Genomic DNA, 17,814 nt, shown 5'->3' with positions numbered 1-17,814 from the left:
ACGTGGGAGACTCTTACGGTATCCCCAGGATCAGGCCCTGGGCCGAAGGAAGACGCTCAACCGCTAAGCGGTCCCCCTAGTTTGCATTATTTAATCATTTTCCCCACTGGTTGGTTGTACCATCTCTATCCTAAGTCAAGTGTCCGCTCTCTGCATGGCTCTGATTTCCGACGTTCTGTACCACTGGTCTCTTGCTTATCTATTGCTGGCACTATGTTTTAGCATTGGGAGCTTTCTAAGTCTTACAGTCCTATTAAAGCAAGGCCTCCTGCCATATATATATATATATTTTTTTTTTCTACAAGCCTCTCTTTGTTCTTTAGCCCTCCCCCTTATGTTTAGGGCCCTTATATTTAATTTTTTAAAGATTTTATTTATTCATTCATGAGAGAGGCAGAGACATAGGCAGAGGGAGAAGCAGTCTCCTCATGGGGAGCTTGATGCAGGACTCCATCCCAGGACTCGGATCAGGACCCGAGCCAAAGGCAGACGCTCAACTTCTGAGCCACCCAGGTGCCCCACTGCATCCAATTTAATAGTCACCCTAATAAACTAAAAATTCTGATTCCCCAAATTATTTCTATCCAACTTTATTTCCATGCTTCTCTCAATTATTTCAAAGAAAAATATCACAAAGCATCAAAGTATTAACACATGCAATACTATATTTATTTGATTGCTTTCTACATGAAGCTGAAAGCCACTACATGACTAAGATGTATATAATGACAGTATTGTTTGAATATCATGAGAGACTCCACATACTAAGGGGAAAGAGTGTCCCACACAGTAAAGAAAGCATCGAACCCTAAAGAATAGAGCTCAGAGATTTGGGTTAGAGTCTAGGACTAGTCAAATCTATCTGCAAATCTGTTTGACTATCAGCTGTATCTCCTTATTTTGTGATCTAATTGTGTCTTCCTTCTCACATTTCTCTTCCAGCCCTAACTGTCACAGGACCCACTGGCTCATCTGTCCTAGGGAGACTTCTGTAGAGTAACAACACAGGCTCCATAAAGAGCTGTGAGGATCACAGACAGTATGGCTGAGCTCTTGTAAAACCCTCTCACACTAGCCTCAGTCAACACCACGGCCCTCCTCTCATCCAGTAGTGAGAACACTACTGGGATCAGAGACTCCAGAATATGAGACAGAGTAACACAGCCAAGTCATGAGTCAGATTGGATCTGGGTGAATTAGTGTTTCCTTCTGGAAAGTTGACACATGCTTCTGATATATCACATCCCACCAACTCCCAGCCCTGCTCCAGGATCAAAATGAAATGTGCGATATAACCTATGCTTTGTGAGACCAGGAAAGTAAGGATGATAAGGAATACGTAAAAAATCACTGGGTATTGACACTGTACCAGCCAGTGCTCTCAGGGTTTTAAATGAAGTGATTTCATTCAACCTCCAATAACCCAATTAACTAAATTATTATTATTCTCATTTGGCAGATAACAACAATGAAACCCAGAGAGTACAAATGTCTTGCTTAAAGTTACAAAACTAGTTAGTGGCAGTTGTGGGAATTGACCCCTTCAATCCATGTCCTAGGATCCTGTCATCCACTTTGTTTTGCCACGAACGAAAAGTTCCTGCAACAGAACCCAAAATGTGCCACTAGGTTTACTTTTTCTCCCAGGTGCTTGTGCTTTGTGGAGTTTCTTTTTATTTCTTTTTTTTTTTTCCTAAAGATTTTACTTATTCATGAGAGACACACAGAGAGAGGCAAAGATAACAGGCAGAGGGAGAAGCAGGCTCCCTGAAGGGAGCCCAACGTGGGACTTGATCCCTGGACCCAGAAATGCCTTGAGCTGAAGGCAGATGCCCAACCGCTGGGCCACCCAGGCGTCCCTGTGGGGTTTCTTTATGAAAAAAAAATTTTTTAAATGCAAGTAGGAGTGAAAGGGAAAAATTCAATTAATATATGTGCCCTAAAGGCAACATCAGTCAAATATAAATATGAAAATTAAAATAAATGGAACTGTGAGGAACAAGTTCATTGCTCGTGACTTAGGCACAGTCAGAGTTGCGAGTTGGAGCAGGTGAAGTTTGAGAAAGCTCCTGGCTTCAAGAGTTCTGGAAATAATCCTTGGGTCTGATTTAGAGATGACCGATGAGGAAGAATGAAATTGGAAGAACCTAGGGCAGCCTGGGTGGCTCAGCAGTTTGGTACCGCCTTTGGCTCAGGGCGTGATCCCGGGGACCCAGGATCAAGTCCCATGTTGGGCTCCCTGCATGGAGCCTGCTTCTCCCTCTGCCTCTCTCTCTCTCTCTCTCTCTCTCTCTCTCTCTCATGAATAAATAAAATCTTTTTTTAAAAAAGGAAGAACCTATTCACATCAAGGGGAACATAGTGAGATATGAGAGGAAAAGTGCATAGGAAGATAGAAATACAAATCAAGGAAAAGTGATATTAGAAGAGCTACCAATTTCTATATTTCTAATCCACTTGCCAACAAGTGGCTCACAGTCCATTCAGAGAAAATACCAACAGGTAGTTTTGTGATGACCTTCTGTATGTCCAGCTTTAGGGCCCTCAGGTAAATTTACACTGAATGTTCAGTGTCAAAGAATATTCTTATCCTATTTTACATGGATAGAAAATGAGACAGAATTTAACTTTGCCAAGGTCCCTCAATCCCAGTAATTGGTGAGCAAGGTTTGATGACCTGAGATACATACTGTTTCATTATTTGTAAATATTTGGGAGAGGATTAATTTACTGGAACATTGTAAAAGCAGGTGTCTAGATACCCATGTCTAGATTCAGACTATCTCTGTGCTACACACACACCCACCCACACACACACACACACACACACACACACACACACCCATCATTCAGATCCATCCCCCAAACCTCCAAAACAACAACACAAGATGAAATTAGGAAGTCAGTATGGAGTCATACTGAGATGGGATGAATTTGATGACAACCTGCCAGTTGTGTGTCTATCTTGCTGCAAAGTACTGGCTCTAGAATCAAGTAGAGGGAGCAATGACTACTACTTGCTAGAGATTTCCTGTGTGCAGGCAATGCCACACTCTTTAACATTCAGTCACCCTACTTAGTGTGAGGAGTGACAGTGTTCCTACCTCTGGCTCACAGGTTAAGAAGCTGAGACACACTGTCAGGGGCTCCCAATCCCTCAGTTTGTAGGAGGCAGAGTCAGGAATTTAAAAATATCTGTTCTGGCCCCAAAGGCTGGACTCTTACTCAGTATTGCTTTTAAACGGCGCCTTTTGGGGGCACCAGGGTGGCTCAGTTTGAGTGTCTGCCTTTGGCTAAGGTCGTGATCCTGAGGTCCTGGGATTGAGTCCCACATCAGGCTCCCTATGCCTGCTTCTCCTCTGCCTATGTCTCTGCCTCTCTCTCTCTCTGTGTCTCTCATGAATAAATTTTTTAATGAAATAAAAAAATAAATGGTGCCTTTCAGTGGTGAAGAAAAGCATATACTATCACAAATCCCAGCAGGACCCACACCCATCCATTTCTCCAGCTCCATTCCAAATCCTGAAATCTGTCTGTGAGGACCATCGTGGAGTAGCATGAGTCTCTGTGTGTATGTATGTGTAGAGAACAGGGGCCACGACTAGAGTCTGAACGTTTACCCTGAAATCTTGACATCAAACTTATCAACTGCTCGAAGTCCAGTTCTCAGTGGTCTGAGCCAATGAAACACCTCGTCTGCACTCTTATGTGGAAAAAGGGAGGACTACAATCTTCTCCTCTCTGGCTGGCTTTGGCTTCAGCAATGGCCAGCCCCCATCCAGCTTCAGACCCATGACCATCCCCTGCCTGCTGTGGGGTCTCCACTGTTATGCTCCCCAATTACTCTATCAGCCCAGAAAGGAGTCCAGAGCTGAGGTAAAGCTGCACTGAGACCCCCAAGGGGAAACCTCTGTTCTGTCCAGTTCTGCATCTGCCCTCTCCCTTTGAACACTCCCCCCCTCAACAAACTTTATCTGAGTCATAATGAAACACTCACCAGGACTGCTAGTGAAACTGGCAGCAAGTCTGTGGCCACCAAAATATATGTTAAGTAGAACCAAAGCAGTTACATGTCATAAGATTCTCTGAGTTCACCTCCCTCGATGGGCTGCAATTACCCTGTCACCCACAAGGTGTTGACACCTTCTGCAAAGGGACTGTGGTGCTGTTAATGTCCCAATTAATGACCGTGGTGCTGTAGTCCCAAGACAAGTCAGCATCAGCAGTTCCTGGGGGTTACTAAGACACAAACTAACAGGTGCAGCTGTAGGAAACTTTGCTGAGTTGACCCAGTGAACCCTGTGTCTAAGGGAGGACAGGACACACAGGGCATTCTCAGATCTGTGCTGAGAAAGGTCCTACTGGGGTCTGCAAAGTGAATCTTAATCTCCAAGTCCCGCTCCCACTCAAGGGTCATGGTGTTGAGATGTGTCACATTCACAGTAGACACTAAGTTTTGATGTTTCATTGTTAAGGGTGTGATCTTTGTTGATGTCTGAGTCATCCAGACAAATGCTATCCTCACCTTCTTGCAGGAGCCCTGGCCCTTGCTGCCTGTCCCACACCCCTCTCAGGCCATTTCCAAATTTGTCTTCTTGAACTGTCCAGGGGCCAAGGTAGCATAGTAAACAAGTGACTCCACTTGCCTTTTTTTTTTTTTTTTTAAGATTTTAAAATGTATTCATTTGAGAGTGAGTGAGAAGTGGGGAGGGGCAGAGGAAGAGGGAGGAGCAAACATCATGCTGAGTAGGATGCCGGACATGGGGCTTGGTCCCAGGACCCCAGCACCATGACCTGAGCCGAAGGCAGACACCCAACTGACTAAGACACCCAGGCAGCCCTCCACTTGGCATTTCTGAAGGTGCTTCCACCCTAATCCTTGAATCCCTGCTATGAGTAATAATGCCATTCACACGGTCCCACTTCCTTTCTTTCCTTCCATTGCCCAGGATTAACTGCAGACTTTTCTCTTTTTTTTGTTTAAAGATTTATTTATTCATGATAGACATAGACAGAGAGAGAGAGGCAGAGACACAGGCAGAGGGAGAAGCAGGCTCCAGGCAGGGAGCCCGACACAGGACTCGATCCCGGGACTCCAGGATCGTGCCGTGGGCCAACAGGCGGTAAACCGCTGAGCCACCCAGGGATCCCCCCTAACTGCAGATTTTTCTTGATGTTTCTTTTTATACTTTACGTGTACTTGCTCTTCCATTGATAAGTCAGTTTAGATATTTCCCTCCCTCCCCTAAACTAAAATGATGAGATCAAGATTCTTACACAAATTTTTATCTTCTTTCCCCAATTCTCTCCCAAATTTTTGTTTTACAATTTCTATGTGATCATTGTTTTAGCATTTTAGGCTCTGAGACTAAAATTCCCACAATCTGCCAAAGCTCTTATAGCTCTGCTTAGAGGAATTCAATGCTTAATCTCAGTTCTTGTTTACCTGTTCATCTCTTGTGGGTAAAATTCACATTTCAGGAACTTCTTTGAGAAGTTCACAGGAATTATACTCCATCAGTTTTTTAAAGATTTTATTTATTTATTCATGAAAGACAGAGACATAGACAGAGGAAGCAGCAGGCTCCCTGATGCAGCACTCGATCCCAGGACTCCAGTATCATGCCCTAAGCCAAAGGCAGATGCTCAACCACTGAGCCACCCAGGTGCCCCATCCATCAGTTCTTGTATGTTCAACAGTATTTGCATCTCAGAACTTAAAAGACTTATTTGAGGTAAAGGTTATCTTTGTGACATTAAGCCCTCACATTTAATAACCAATCTACTTCTTCCTTTATTTTGGTTATCTTTAAGATTTTTTAATAAAGTGGTACAAACCTTTCAAATTCTATAATTTTTATTGTGAATACTTTTCAAAAATGTTCTGATTATTGCTTAGCACTCAACTGAAACTGCATATTGATCAAGTATCCAGAGATGATTCTTACTATTCTACATGGTTGTCTGTGGATCTTCCTGTCATTCCACATAGGCAATTATATCATCTGCAAATAATGACACGTTTTTCCTTGGTTCTCAATTTTAAATCCTTTCATTTTTATTATTGTCATACTGTGCTAGTTAAGATCTCCAGGAGTGTTCAGGAGAGAAGTTGCAGCAGACCTCACTGCTGGACAACTAGGGAACATCTCTAAAATTTTATCATTATTTGTAATATTCACTGCCCGGCTTTGGTAGCTAGTATCTATTAAGTTGAAGATGTATTTACGTCTGTTTTGCTAAGCAGTTATCTTTTTCATAAATAACTGTTGATTTTTATCTGTATTTTGAATGCCAGAGTTCTTGCAATGATACTTTTTTGAATATATTTTTATTGATGTAAAAATTCACATAAAATTAGCATTTCAAAGTATACAATCCAGTGACATTTATTACATTCACAATATTATGCAATTATCACCTCCACCAAGTTTCAAAATATTTTCATCATTCTAAGAAAACAACAAACCATAACCATTACTCAGTCTCTGTGTCCTCTTCTCAGGCCCTGGTAGCCACCAATTTGCCTTCTATCTCTAAAGATTTACCTATTCTGCACATTTCATATAAACAGGAATATGAAATGTGATCTTTTGTGTCTGGCTTCTTTCACTTATCATTTTTTGAGGCTTATAACATTTAACGACACTTCACTTGTACACACACACACACACACACACACACCGCATTTTGTTTATACATTCATTCACTGACAGACACTTGGATTATTTTCACCTTTTGGTTATTGTGAACAGTGCTGCTGTGAACATTTCATGTACAAGTACTGAAGTACCTGCTTTTAATTTTGTTGAAAATATAGCTGGGAGTGGAATTCCAGGGTCAATGATAATCCTATGTTTAAGTTTTTAGAGGAACTGCCAAATTGTTTTCCAAGGCAACTGAACCACTTTCCATTCAAGCTATGTTCAAGAATTCCAATTTCTGAAATGTTATTTTTTAAAAAAAGATTTTATTTATTTGAGAGAGCAAGCACATGAGAGAGAGAGGCAAAGGAAGAGAGAGGTAGAGGGAAAAGTAGACTCCCCCACTGAGTAGAGAGCCCAATGTCGGGCTCAATCCCAGGGCCCCAGGATCATGACCTGAGCCAAAAGCAGACATTCAACTGACTGACTACCCAGGCACCCTAAAATGTTATTTTTTATATTGGTAAATATTGGGCATTTTAGGAAATGCTAACAGAGAAAATGTTTCTAGTTCCCAGGATACGTTTTCATAATAAATTCAAAGTTCCTGCATTATACAGCACTTGCAATAAATATACATGGTTGCACACATAAACTCAAGTCTTTTCTCCCCTTTCATCTCATATGTTGCTTATTTTTTAGTACTTCATGTAAACCTTTTATCACTTTTGCATATTTAAGAAATAAGGAGGTTTCAAGGAGTGATGGATCATCACACTTGGCAGAAACATTACAAAAGACAGTAAAAATAAGGAGAGCAAACTTACGCAGTCTAATTCTTTAGAATTCTTATTGAGTCAAAATATATATTACAAGACATTCTGATTTATAAGGAAATAGAACATTCCTGTTTACGTGAGATTTTATTACCTAATATTCTATGTCTATGTTGAGAATTTATTAAACCCTAAAAATTATATTCCTTCATGTAATTCCACAAAGTAATAAAGTCAAATACATAAAGTCAATGTTATATAGTGTAGTCCACAATATAGCCCCTACATACCCTTATCACTATTCAACTTATTCTTATTTTTTCATATATTCAAATGGCATCATATTTGCAGTGAAAGTATTTAATATTTGTAGTAGAATATTCTCTGGAATCCTTTCTAAAACACTTATGTTAAGCCCTTACAAAATAATTTAATTCTATACATAGTTTTGAATTTAACTAATTACCTAAATCTAAAATGCCATCAAACATAGAAAAGTAGTAACAACTAAATGATGACATTCCATCAAATATAACATGCATCACAATTGAAGATATGGTCAGATGTAAAGAAACAAATCCAGAAATACAAAAATAAAGTACAATTAATCATTGATGCTTTTGCCACACTTATTGCTGTATAGAGCTTATGATGCTTAATGATATCCAATCTTCCATAGAAAGCATTTTTAGTGACCATAATCACAGTATTTCTATAATATACAGTATGATTCCTTAAGGATTTCATAACTTAACTGAACCTGGAAATTGTTCCCAGAGAATAGGATTTCTCTGCTACATGAGTTAGAGAGCAATTAGAAAGATCTGCACTAACTTCTACTTCCAGACTTCTCAGCCTGCTCCTACCTACAGGTCCTGGATCTGAGCCTTGGCCTCCCTCCATAACCCTGCCCCCACAGCCCACATTTTTCTATCCTGGCTAATTTTCCTGCCTAATTGGCTTTTGTGCAATTCAGAGGGTCTTTCTTCCTCATAAACTGACACTTTTTTTATTTATGTAGCCTTCAGTCAATGGGAGATTTTTGTAATAAGAAACCAAGTACCTTCCTTCAGTCCTGAACAAGTTTTCCTCTGATTCCAACTCAAAGTTTTATGTACTTTCTAATTTACTACTCACTAAATGTGTGAATATGACTTCACCCTCCTTACTATTCTACATTCTTAAAGTCCTGGTTTTGCTTTACATTTCAGAAAATGTGAAATTTAGATCTGTTCAATAAAACACAAAATTATTTTAAAAAGCTCTGAATTGTAAACAAAGCATTTTTTTTTGTAAATAAAGCATTTTAGATAATCACTGCAATTAATGACATTTCTTTCTTGGTATGCAAAGAGTTTTGGGGCCAAAGGATTTATCTATTATATGAGTTTGCAGAAAATTAGTGGCTTTGACATCCAGATGAAGGCTTTTACTACATTTTAATACATGAATAGAGTTTTCCTCCTACATGAGTTTGCTGATGTAAGGAAGATATTCATTAACTAGAAAGACCATACCATATTCATAGCATCTGTAGGATCTTTCTCCTGTACAAGATGGTAAAAGAGTTTTTACTTTCTAGAGAATGCTATCATCATCACAACATTCCTAAAATTTTTATGTACAACAAGATGTGATTTTTCTTGGCTTTCTGCACTCACTGCATCTGCAAGGTCCCTCCCCCAAATGAACACCCTAATGTATAAAAATGTGATTTGAAAAGAATGTTTTCCCTCTTTCACTACATCCACAGGTGTTGCCTCTTAAATACATAGCCTCTGAAATTCAAATGAAATTTTTGACAATCACTGCATCTCTGTTTCTCTCTTTTGGTAAGATCCCTTGTGGTATACTGGGAAGAGTCTTCAGATGAAAGGCTTACAACATTCATTTCCTATAGAAGTTCCATAAAGGTCTAGTATAATCACAGCATTCATGGCATTTCTATTCTATATGAGTTCTCTGAACATATAGGACTAACCAAAAACTATTTCTCACATTTCTATAGTCATTGCACAGAGAATTTTCCTCTATGCTGAGTTTGCTGATGATTAAGAAGAGCTGACTTCCGAAAGAAGGCTTTTTGACATTCATTGCATCCATAGGGCCTTTCTCCTGTGTGAGTTCTCCGGTGACCAATGAGAGTTGACAAAGTAGCAAATGCTTTCTTACAATCACAGCACTCATATGGTTTCTCTCCTGTATGAATTCTCTGATGGACAGTGAGATAGGATTTAGCTGTGAAGGCTTTATCACATATACTACATTTGAAGGGCTTCTCACCTGTATGGGTTCTCTGGTGTATAATGAGAGTTGACTTACAGGACAAAACCTTTCCACATTCACTGCATCCATGAGATTTCACTCTTGTGTGACAATTTTGCAAATGGTTAGTGAGACCTGACTTCTGGATGAAAGCCTGTTGGCATTCGTTGCATCCATATGGTCTCTCTCCTGTGTGAATTCTCTGATGAATCATAAGATGTGCCTTAGTGGAGAAGGCTTTCTCACAGTCCAAACATTCATAGGGCTTCTCTCCTGTATGAATTCTTTGATGGACAATAAGATGTGCCTTTGATGTGAAAGCTTTGTCACACACACTGCATTTGAAGGGCTTCTCACCTGTATGGGTTCTCTGATGTATAATGAGAGTGGACTTAGAGGACAAAATCTTCCCACATTCACTGCATCCATGAGATTTCCCTACTGCATGCTGAGTTTTCTTATGATTAGTGAGATCTGACTTCTGGATGAAGGCTTGTTGACACTGACTGCATCCGTATGGTCTCTCTCCTGTATGAATTCGCTGATGAATCATGAGCTGGGCCTTTTTTGAGAAGGCTTTCTCACAATCCAAGCATTCATATGGTTTCTCTCCTGTGTGAGTTCTCTGATGCACAGTGAGATGTGTCTGAATCATGAAGGCTTTATCACATATTCTGCATCTGAAAGGTCTCTCTCCCGAATGAATTCTCTGATGTAAAGCGAGTTTTGACTTCCAAGGAAAAGCTTTCCCACATTTACTGCATCCATAGGACTTCCCTTCTCTATGACGAGTTTTCTGATGATAGATGAGTGCTGACTTTGTAATGAATGCTTTTTGACATTGACTGCATCCATATGGTCTCTCTCCTGTATGAATTCGCTGATGGATTATGAGCTGGGCCTTTTTTGAGAAGGCTTTCTCACAATCTGAGCATTCATATGGTTTCTCTCCTGTGTGAGTTCTCTGATGTACAGTCAGATGTGTCTGAACCATGAAGGCTTTATCACATATTCTGCATCTGAAAGGTCTCTCTCCCGAATGAATTCTCTGATGTAAAGTGAGTTTTGACTTCCAAGGAAAAGCTTTCCCACATTTACTGCATGCATAGGACTTCCCTTCTCTATGATGAGTTTTCTGATGACAGATGAGTGCTGACTTTGTAATGAAGGGTTTTTGACATTGATTGCATCCATATGGTCTCTCTCCTGTGTGAGTCTGTTGATGAATAGTTACCTTTAACTTGCTGGGAAAGGCTGTCCTACAATCACAGCATTCATGGGATTTCTTTCTTGCATGAGTTCTCTGACACATGGTCATGAGCGGTTCATAAGCATTCACTGCACATTCATTGGATCCACATGGTTTCTTACCTAAAGCATTTGAGTAATAATTAGTGAGCCTTGTCATTCGAATGAAAGCCAGTGTACCTGCTACAGAATGAACAAGATACTAAGTCTAGAAAAATATTTGTTTCTATTTACTATAAAAAATACTAATGAGACAATCAGTAAAATTTGAGTAAGCTCTGTAGATTGGGTAATAGTTCTGTATCAATGTCAATATTCTGATTTTGATTATTTTAAAAATTATTTTGGGTATATGAAAAATTGTTTCTATGAAATACACACCTAAGTATTTAGGAATAAAGAGTTCAGAAAAACACTATGTACATGTGTATATGTGTGAATGGAAATAATAGATGGAAAGAATGTGATAAAGCAAATGTGGTAAAATATTGCCACCTAGGGAAATCTAAAGAATGTGTAAAAAAATTTGTGTATAATTTTGAGGTTTCTAAGTCTAAACTATTCAGAAATAAACATTTTCAAAAGGAGAAAAATATAAAGGACATTTATGTAAGGATATATAGGAGTATTACTTATAACAGCTCGAATGTTAAAGGGACAAATTGTTTTATGTTCACACAATGGCACTCTGCACAGTACTCTGGTACTCTTGATGTAGCACTGGTTACACAGTATACTGACTGTAAAAATTAACTGAGCTGTATCCTTATATCTGTATATTTTTGTGTGTGTATGTTATACTTCAAAAATACTTTTACATAAAAAAGTAAGCATTTATTTAGGCAGGAGTCAGTAAATGCTCACATGTAGAAGGATACTGGAAGGAATCTGGATATTATTAATAGTAACAGGATGCCATTTAAGAGAGAGAGGACATGTCCTGATTTTCACCTTAAGAATGTCATCCTATGTATCAGTTATCACACTAACAAGGTCTCAAGTATTGTGACACGAATACTATTTTTAGGATTGTGGACTGTACTTGTGAAAATTGGCAAAGACCTGCTATGGTATATAGCATTTTTCCTGAATTATACTTTAGATCTTTCCCTCTATCTTCCAACTCAGAAGACTGTTCTTTCCATATGATGGCTTATCTTTTGTGCCCAGATAATTATTGGAGACCGATGTCTTTATAAATCCAGATGTTTCTAAAGTTTTTGTGTTCATGAATTTTGGGGGTGAGAGGATACAAAAATTGACTTCTATTACTTACTTTTGAAAAACAAACAATAAATAAGACCCAAAGATCTGGCTATCACATGGAGAAAATAAAGAAGCAAAAGTAAAGAAGTGAGGGATGCCTGGGTGGCTCAGCAGTTGAGTGCCTGCCTTCGGCCCAGGGTGCGATCCTGGAGACCCGGGATCGAATCCCACATCGGGCTCCCGGTGCATGGAGCCTGCTTCTCCCTCTGCCTATGACTCTGCCTCTCTCTCTCTCTCTCTCTCTGTGTGACTATCATAAATTAAAAAAAAAAAAAAGGCTTCTATGATAACTAGAAGAATTGTTATATCACTTGATCAGATTAAAGGGGTGAAAACAAGAGTTGTAGAGAAAACAGGAAGGGACATTGCCAGAGAGGAATCAGAAGAGGATAAGAAGGTCTGGAAGCTGCACAGAAAACATTTTTACTGGACCTGAATCAATCCAAAGAGAGAAAAAGAGGTGCATCACCCTTGAAACACCAAGCAAATGAGAGCATCAGTAAAGATTTAGGTATCTGTAATGACCTTTAAAGTTTGGGCCTTGTTAAAACACAGCTGGAAGAGGTCATCCCTTCATGGCCAACTATGTTACTTTCAAATCTTACATCTTTCTGTTCTCAGTTGCTCACTTACCTGAAAAGCACTGACAATGCATTTCATCTTCTATGCTCCATGGCTCTTCTCCCTGCTTGAAATTAAGGATCATTTCTGGCTTGGTAGCTGGAGAGCCTGTTCATGGGAAATGACAAAGACTTGGACACTTATAACTGGACTTATGGGGGATATCTAGGAAGACCACAAAAATCTCAGGAATTGACATACTTTCACCTTGACAGATTAAAGATCTATTGAAGGTGAGAGCACATAAGTTGTATCTGGGAACAGAAGAAAGACTAAGAATCTATTGCCTATAATCTAAAGTCCAGTATCTTGACACTCTTTAGAAGCCAAAGCAACTGAAAAAAGAAAGGCTATTGCCTGTGACATTCTGAATGACACACGGTAATAATCTTTAACCATTGTCACAGGTTGCTATAATTCTCCAACAACATACCTGAGTATAGATTCTTCTGAGTAGAACCTAGTAGCTGCCACCCTTCCCAGGTAAAGTTCACAGATACATCTTTAAATGATGTTAATCCCTATAACACATTGTTCTTCAGTTTGTGAGAATCATTACTGATGTGAAACAGACCTCTAAGTGTATGTACTGGTTGTTTTTACCATAACTTACAAAGGCTATGACTTTGTGTAATAGTTTTCATTATTCATTATGGAAAGTAAAATGCCATTAAATCTGTCTTCCCATATTATGTGTCAAATCAACATGTTGTACACCTTAAATTTATAGTTATACATCAAATATATTTCAATTTAAACAGTCTATTGCAATCGCATGCTTAATTATCAACTAATCCAATAAATTAGAAATTTCTGAAAGGTATGCCCATTAAATCCTGTAGGTAATGTATCTCTGAAATAGAAATCTCTGAAAAATATATTTTTAAAAATTTTATTTGTTTTGTTTAAAGACACTTTTAATATCTACATAAAAGATAACTATGTACTAATATAAAAACACAGCAATTATTGACCCTCAAGGTGATTTTATCTTTTTTCCCCAACTAAATCCTACCACCTTTCATTTATTTTTATTGAGGTATGATTGATATACATTCATTTCAGTGTGCAACATAATGATTTGTAATATATTTGTAAGATGACTACCACAGTAAGTCTAGTTAGCATTCATCACCATACATAGTTACAGGGAAACATGTATCAACAGAAAGAACACAGAATCAGACATGAAATGACTGTACATGAGTAATTATCAGCACAGGATTATTAATATTTTTTAACATAATGAGAGATAAGATACCCAAGAATATATGGAAGGAATGAAATATTTTTTAAATTTTTATTTATTCATTTGAGAGAGAGAGAGAGAGCCTGCATGCATGAGCAGAGGGAAGGGTGGAGTCAGAGGGAGAAGCAGACTTCCCTCTGAGTGGGGAGCCCAATGTGGATCTCAGTCCCCAGGACTTCAAGATCATGACCTGAGCTGAAGGCAGATACTTAACCTACTGAGCCATTTGGGAGCCCCAGAAAGAATGAAATATTAAAATGACCATTCTGGGGCACCTGGCTAGCTCAGTCATTAGAACACATGACTCTTAATCTCAGGGTTGTGAGTTTCAGCCCCATATTGGGTGTGGAAATTTATTAAAAATAAAATCTTTAGGGCAGCCCCGGTGGCTCAGCAGTTTAGCGCCACTTTCAGTCTAGGTCGTAATCCTGGAGACCAAGGATGGAGTCTGCTTCTCCCCTCTGCCTGTGTCTCTGCCTGTGTGTCTCTGCCTCTCTCTGTGTGTCTCTCATGAATAAATAAAATCTTAAAAAAAAAATACAATCTTTAAAATAAAAGACCATTCAGATGTATATAAACCAGTAGAAAATTTAAAAAATAAAGCACTGCTGATTCTTGAATAATTGGGGATTAGGGACACCAACCCCCTGAGCAGTTGAAAATCTACATATAACTTTTGACTCCCCCAAAACTACTAATAGCCTACTGTCAACCAGAAGCCTAGCTAAAAACAGTTGACTGACACATATTTTATGTGTTTTATATACCGTAGCCTTACAATAAACTAACCTAGAGAAAAGAAAGGTTATTGAGAAAAATCACAAGAGAAAATACATTTATAGTACTGTATTTACTGAAAAAAAAAAAAAAAATCCAGGTGGACCCATTCAGTTCAGACTCACGTTATTCAAGGGTAAACTATACAGTTAATCATCATTATTTGCAGTTTTTTTTTTTTAAAGATTTTATTTATTTATTCATGACACACACACACACACACACACACACACACACACACACACACACATACACAGAGGCAGGGACACAGGCAGAGGGAAAAGCAGGCTCCATGCCGGGAGCCTGACGTGGGACTCAAACCTGGGACTCCAGGATCGTGCCCTGGGCCAAAGGCAGGCACCAAACCGCTGAGTCACCCAGGGATCCCCTAAAAGTTTATTTAAGTATTCTCTACACCAAATGTGGGGCTCAGACTCACAACCCCCAAATCAAGAATACCATGCTTTTCCAACTGAGGCAGCCAGGACCCCCTATTCACAGATTTGATTATGAATTCACATACTTGCTAAAATTTCTTTGTACCCCCAAAATCAATAATCACAGCACTTTTTGTGAGCATTTGCTGGCAGCATTGAGTAGTTTGAGTCATGGGTAAATGGAGTTGCCCCACACGCATGCTCCCAGCTGAGTTTGAACAAAATGATATTCTGCCTTGTTTCCGCTCTCATACTGTAAACAAGTTTCCTTTTAATGGTCTATTTAGTGTCATTTTTTCCACATATTTATGGTTTTTGTTGGTGATTTGCTGTTTAAAATGGTCCCTAAGCACGGAGCTGAAGGGCTGTTTAATGTTCCTAAGTGCAAGACGGCAGTGATGTCCCTTATGGAGAAAATATATATGTTTGGCCCTGAGTTATAATGCAGTTGGTCATGAGTTCTATATTAATAAATCAATATGTTAAATAAGGTATCTTTAAATATAAACACACACACAAAAAGCAAGGTTATGCATTGTTTGATGAAAATGTTGTACCCAGGGGCTCATAGGAATTTAACCCATATTTCCCCTAGGAGCAATGGTTCAATATTTGGTAATTTGTTTATGGTGACTTTACAGAATATAATTACTGTAAATAACAAGAATCAACTGTATATAGTAACTAAAATTGGAAACCTGATTGACAATTTAATAGCTGAACAGATATGGATGAAGAATTAGTATATTTGAAGAGAGACCTAAAAAAAAAACCCAAATGCAAATAGATGAGCTACATAAAGGAGAGGGTAAGAAATATAGAGGTGAATTCTAAAATGTATGTGGATGTACAAAAGACTTAGAATATCCAAGGCAATGCTGAAGAAGAAGAAAAGAGGACAGCATAACCCATACAGATTTCAAGACTTAAAATGTAAAAACCTATAGTAATTAAGATAGTGTAATATTATTAGTAAAAGGATAGTAAATACAACAATGGAACAAAAAACAAAGATCCCAGAAAGATAACTCAGTGTACAAAATCATCTATTTTATGGCAAGATGCCAACGTAATTCAGTTGGGGGGGGGGAATAGTTTTCAATTAACTGTACTAGCTCAACTGGATAACTATATTGGAGAAGGCAAGATTTTCACCCTCATTTAACACATACCAAAAAGTAAATTCAAGATAGATTACAGGTCTAAATATAAAGTAGGGGCACACAGCTGGCTCAGTTGATAAGCATGCAACTCATGATCTCAGGGTTGTGAGTTTGAGCCCCACATTGGGTGTAGAGATTACTAAAACAAAAACAAAAATACTTTTTGAAAAAGAAAAAATAAACAGTAAGGTATTCAAATTTCTAAGGTAAAACTTAAAGACTACACTGATTATTATGGGATATGCAAAGATTTCATAAACAAAATGCAAAAAGGACTAACTAGGAAGGAAAATATTGATAAATTGATGAATATTGATAAATTATTATCAGGCATGACTGATCTTTACAATTCTCACAACCATGATCCACTCAAAAAATAACATTCTGTGTGTGCTTGTCAGTTATACTGATAAGGTCTACATAACATAAATACAGCCTACCAGTGGCTATAGGTAAAGCTGTCACTTTAATTACTCATATCAGAAAGAGAGAAAGGTGTAAAATCAATTACCTAATTGTCACTTTACAAGGCTAGGAGGAAAAACAGCAAAAAACAAAACAAAACAAAAAAACTAAACATGCTAAAAAATCAATAGTAAATGGATACACAAGAAAATAAAAAAGATTACTAAAATTTGTAAAGCCACAGGAAGACTTATTAACAACAACAAAAAAAGAAGACAAAAACAAAGTGATGAAAAACTAATCAACACTACAAATCCTAAAGACACTAAAAACAACAATATGGTATTTATCTTTAAATGACAAAGTACATTTTAGGTACATCATAGTGAAAACTGCTGGAAACCAAAGATAAATCTTGAAAACAGCCAGAGGGAAACAGAAGGCACATTATATTCATGGAAAGAGTAATAGGAATGATTTCTGGCTTCTAACCAGAAATAATTCCAGCAGGCTGGAAGATACTATAATCTCATCTTTAAAGTGATAACCAAACAAAAAAGCATAGGGAAAATATTTTTTTAAAGATTGATTGATTCATTCATTTATGAGAGACACAGCGAGAGAGAGGCAGAGACACAGGCTGAGGGAGAAGCAGGTTCCCTGCAAGAAGCCTGATGGGACTCCATCCTGGATCCTGGGATCATGTCCTGGGCCAAAGGCAGACGCTCAACCGCTGAGCCACCCGGCATCCCAGGGAAAATATTATTTAAAAATTAGTATAAAATAGGAGCATCTGGCTAGCTCAGTTGGTTAAGTGTCTGCCTTCAGCTTAGGTCATGATCACAGGACCCTGGGATCTAGCTGGTGGGTCTCCCTGCTCAATGGGGAGTCTGCTTCTCCCTCCCCTCTGCCCCTCCCCCAGCTGTGCTCTCTCTCTCAAATAAAGAAAATCTTTAAAAAATT

At 38.5% G+C, this 17,814-nt stretch overlaps 1 protein-coding gene across 1 annotated transcript in view; it reads right to left on the bottom strand.

The window, feature by feature from the left end:
* Nucleotides 1–5,913: 5,913 nt before the first annotated feature.
* LOC121484451 (zinc finger protein 268-like) overlaps nt 5,914–17,814 on the bottom strand; it is a 27,175-nt gene continuing 15,274 nt past the window's right edge. Inside the window, exons 3-4 of the mRNA XM_041743742.1 lie at nt 12,833–12,884; nt 5,914–11,056 (exon numbers count right to left, since the gene is read on the bottom strand). Coding sequence (XP_041599676.1) covers nt 9,429–11,056; nt 12,833–12,854 — 1,650 coding nt within the window. The 5' untranslated portion in view covers nt 12,855–12,884 and the 3' untranslated portion in view covers nt 5,914–9,428. The remainder of the gene's footprint in view (nt 11,057–12,832; nt 12,885–17,814) is intronic.

The sequence above is a fragment of the Vulpes lagopus genome, chromosome 2 (assembly GCF_018345385.1).
Source record: "Vulpes lagopus strain Blue_001 chromosome 2, ASM1834538v1, whole genome shotgun sequence".
NCBI classification, from domain to species: domain Eukaryota; kingdom Metazoa; phylum Chordata; class Mammalia; order Carnivora; family Canidae; genus Vulpes; species Vulpes lagopus.
This window is presented reverse-complemented; position numbering and strand designations above follow the sequence as displayed.